The sequence below is a fragment of the Aplysia californica genome, unplaced genomic scaffold (assembly GCF_000002075.1).
Source record: "Aplysia californica isolate F4 #8 unplaced genomic scaffold, AplCal3.0 scaffold00030, whole genome shotgun sequence".
Taxonomy (NCBI): domain Eukaryota; kingdom Metazoa; phylum Mollusca; class Gastropoda; order Aplysiida; family Aplysiidae; genus Aplysia; species Aplysia californica.
The window spans coordinates 1,364,707-1,365,691 of NW_004797300.1; the positions used below are offsets into that span (position 1 = coordinate 1,364,707).

At 40.6% G+C, this 985-nt stretch overlaps 1 protein-coding gene across 1 annotated transcript in view; it reads right to left on the bottom strand.

The window, feature by feature from the left end:
• The window catches only part of LOC101846055, a gene marked incomplete at both ends in the record, with an annotated part of 4,877 nt that extends 4,579 nt beyond the window's left edge, over positions 1–298 (bottom strand). The window contains 1 exon segment of the mRNA XM_013091268.1: positions 132–298. Coding sequence (XP_012946722.1) covers positions 132–298 — 167 coding nt within the window.
• Positions 299–985: the final 687 nt, after the last annotated feature.

A 985-nucleotide genomic window follows, 5' to 3' on the forward strand; every position in this document is an offset into this window, starting at 1 on the left:
CACACACACACACACAGACAGACACACACACAGACACACACATATGTACTCCAGCGTTTATGATAACACGATTTCAAAAATCCATTGAGAAGCATGATCGTCACCTTTATACCTTACCTTTCTTCTTTGGATTGGGGACAATCTTGATTCCTTGTTTTTTCACGGCACCATGTGCGATGAGTTGCTTGACCTCCTCGCTGTAGACCTGCATTCGCCGTTGCCTAAACTTCTCCATCAGTTCACTTAAGGACGGGGGCTCCCTTTCCCGTTTTTTTGCTTGGCCTTGACCAAAAAATCCCTGTATAGTCGTTGCAAATCAGAGACATTTGTAACGAGAACATGAGCGTTTTGTTGAGCGATGTTTTACACCCTACGATCATTCTACTTCCTTTGTTGAGTAGGCGGTTATAACAGGAAAAGAAATAATGAATAAGTTGTCAATAGCATTTGTACACTAGTAACGCGAATTCCTGCCCAAGAGCAAGCTGTGTGGGCCTTACAGTCTATATTCAGAAAAAAAATAAAATTATTACTCCAGCGGACATGGTACCATTTTAAAATAAATTCACCTTCGTGGGAACCATACAGTACAAACTGTCATTTTACAGTCGCCAAAAGCATTAACATACTGACAAGATCTTCCGCTATCTATGGCCGGGTACCCACTCGCACCTGACTAGTGAGTGAAGAGAGAAAGATTCATGTAAAGTGTTTTTCCAAAGGACACAACATCGGGCAGAGCTGAGTCTCTGTCTGAGACAGGCGGAGTTTAAGCCACAATCAGAGAGTCGTTGGAATTCCTTGAGAGAAAAGTCACCGGCTGAGAGATGAACACCCTAATCTGGCTGTACCAAAGATTGTACGCTACTAGATTGTTCACTCTTCTATTTGAGATTTGTTTTAAAGAAAAGAGAAAAATGGCAAAAATAACAACAACAACAACAACAACAACAACAACAACAACAATAATAATAATAATAATAAT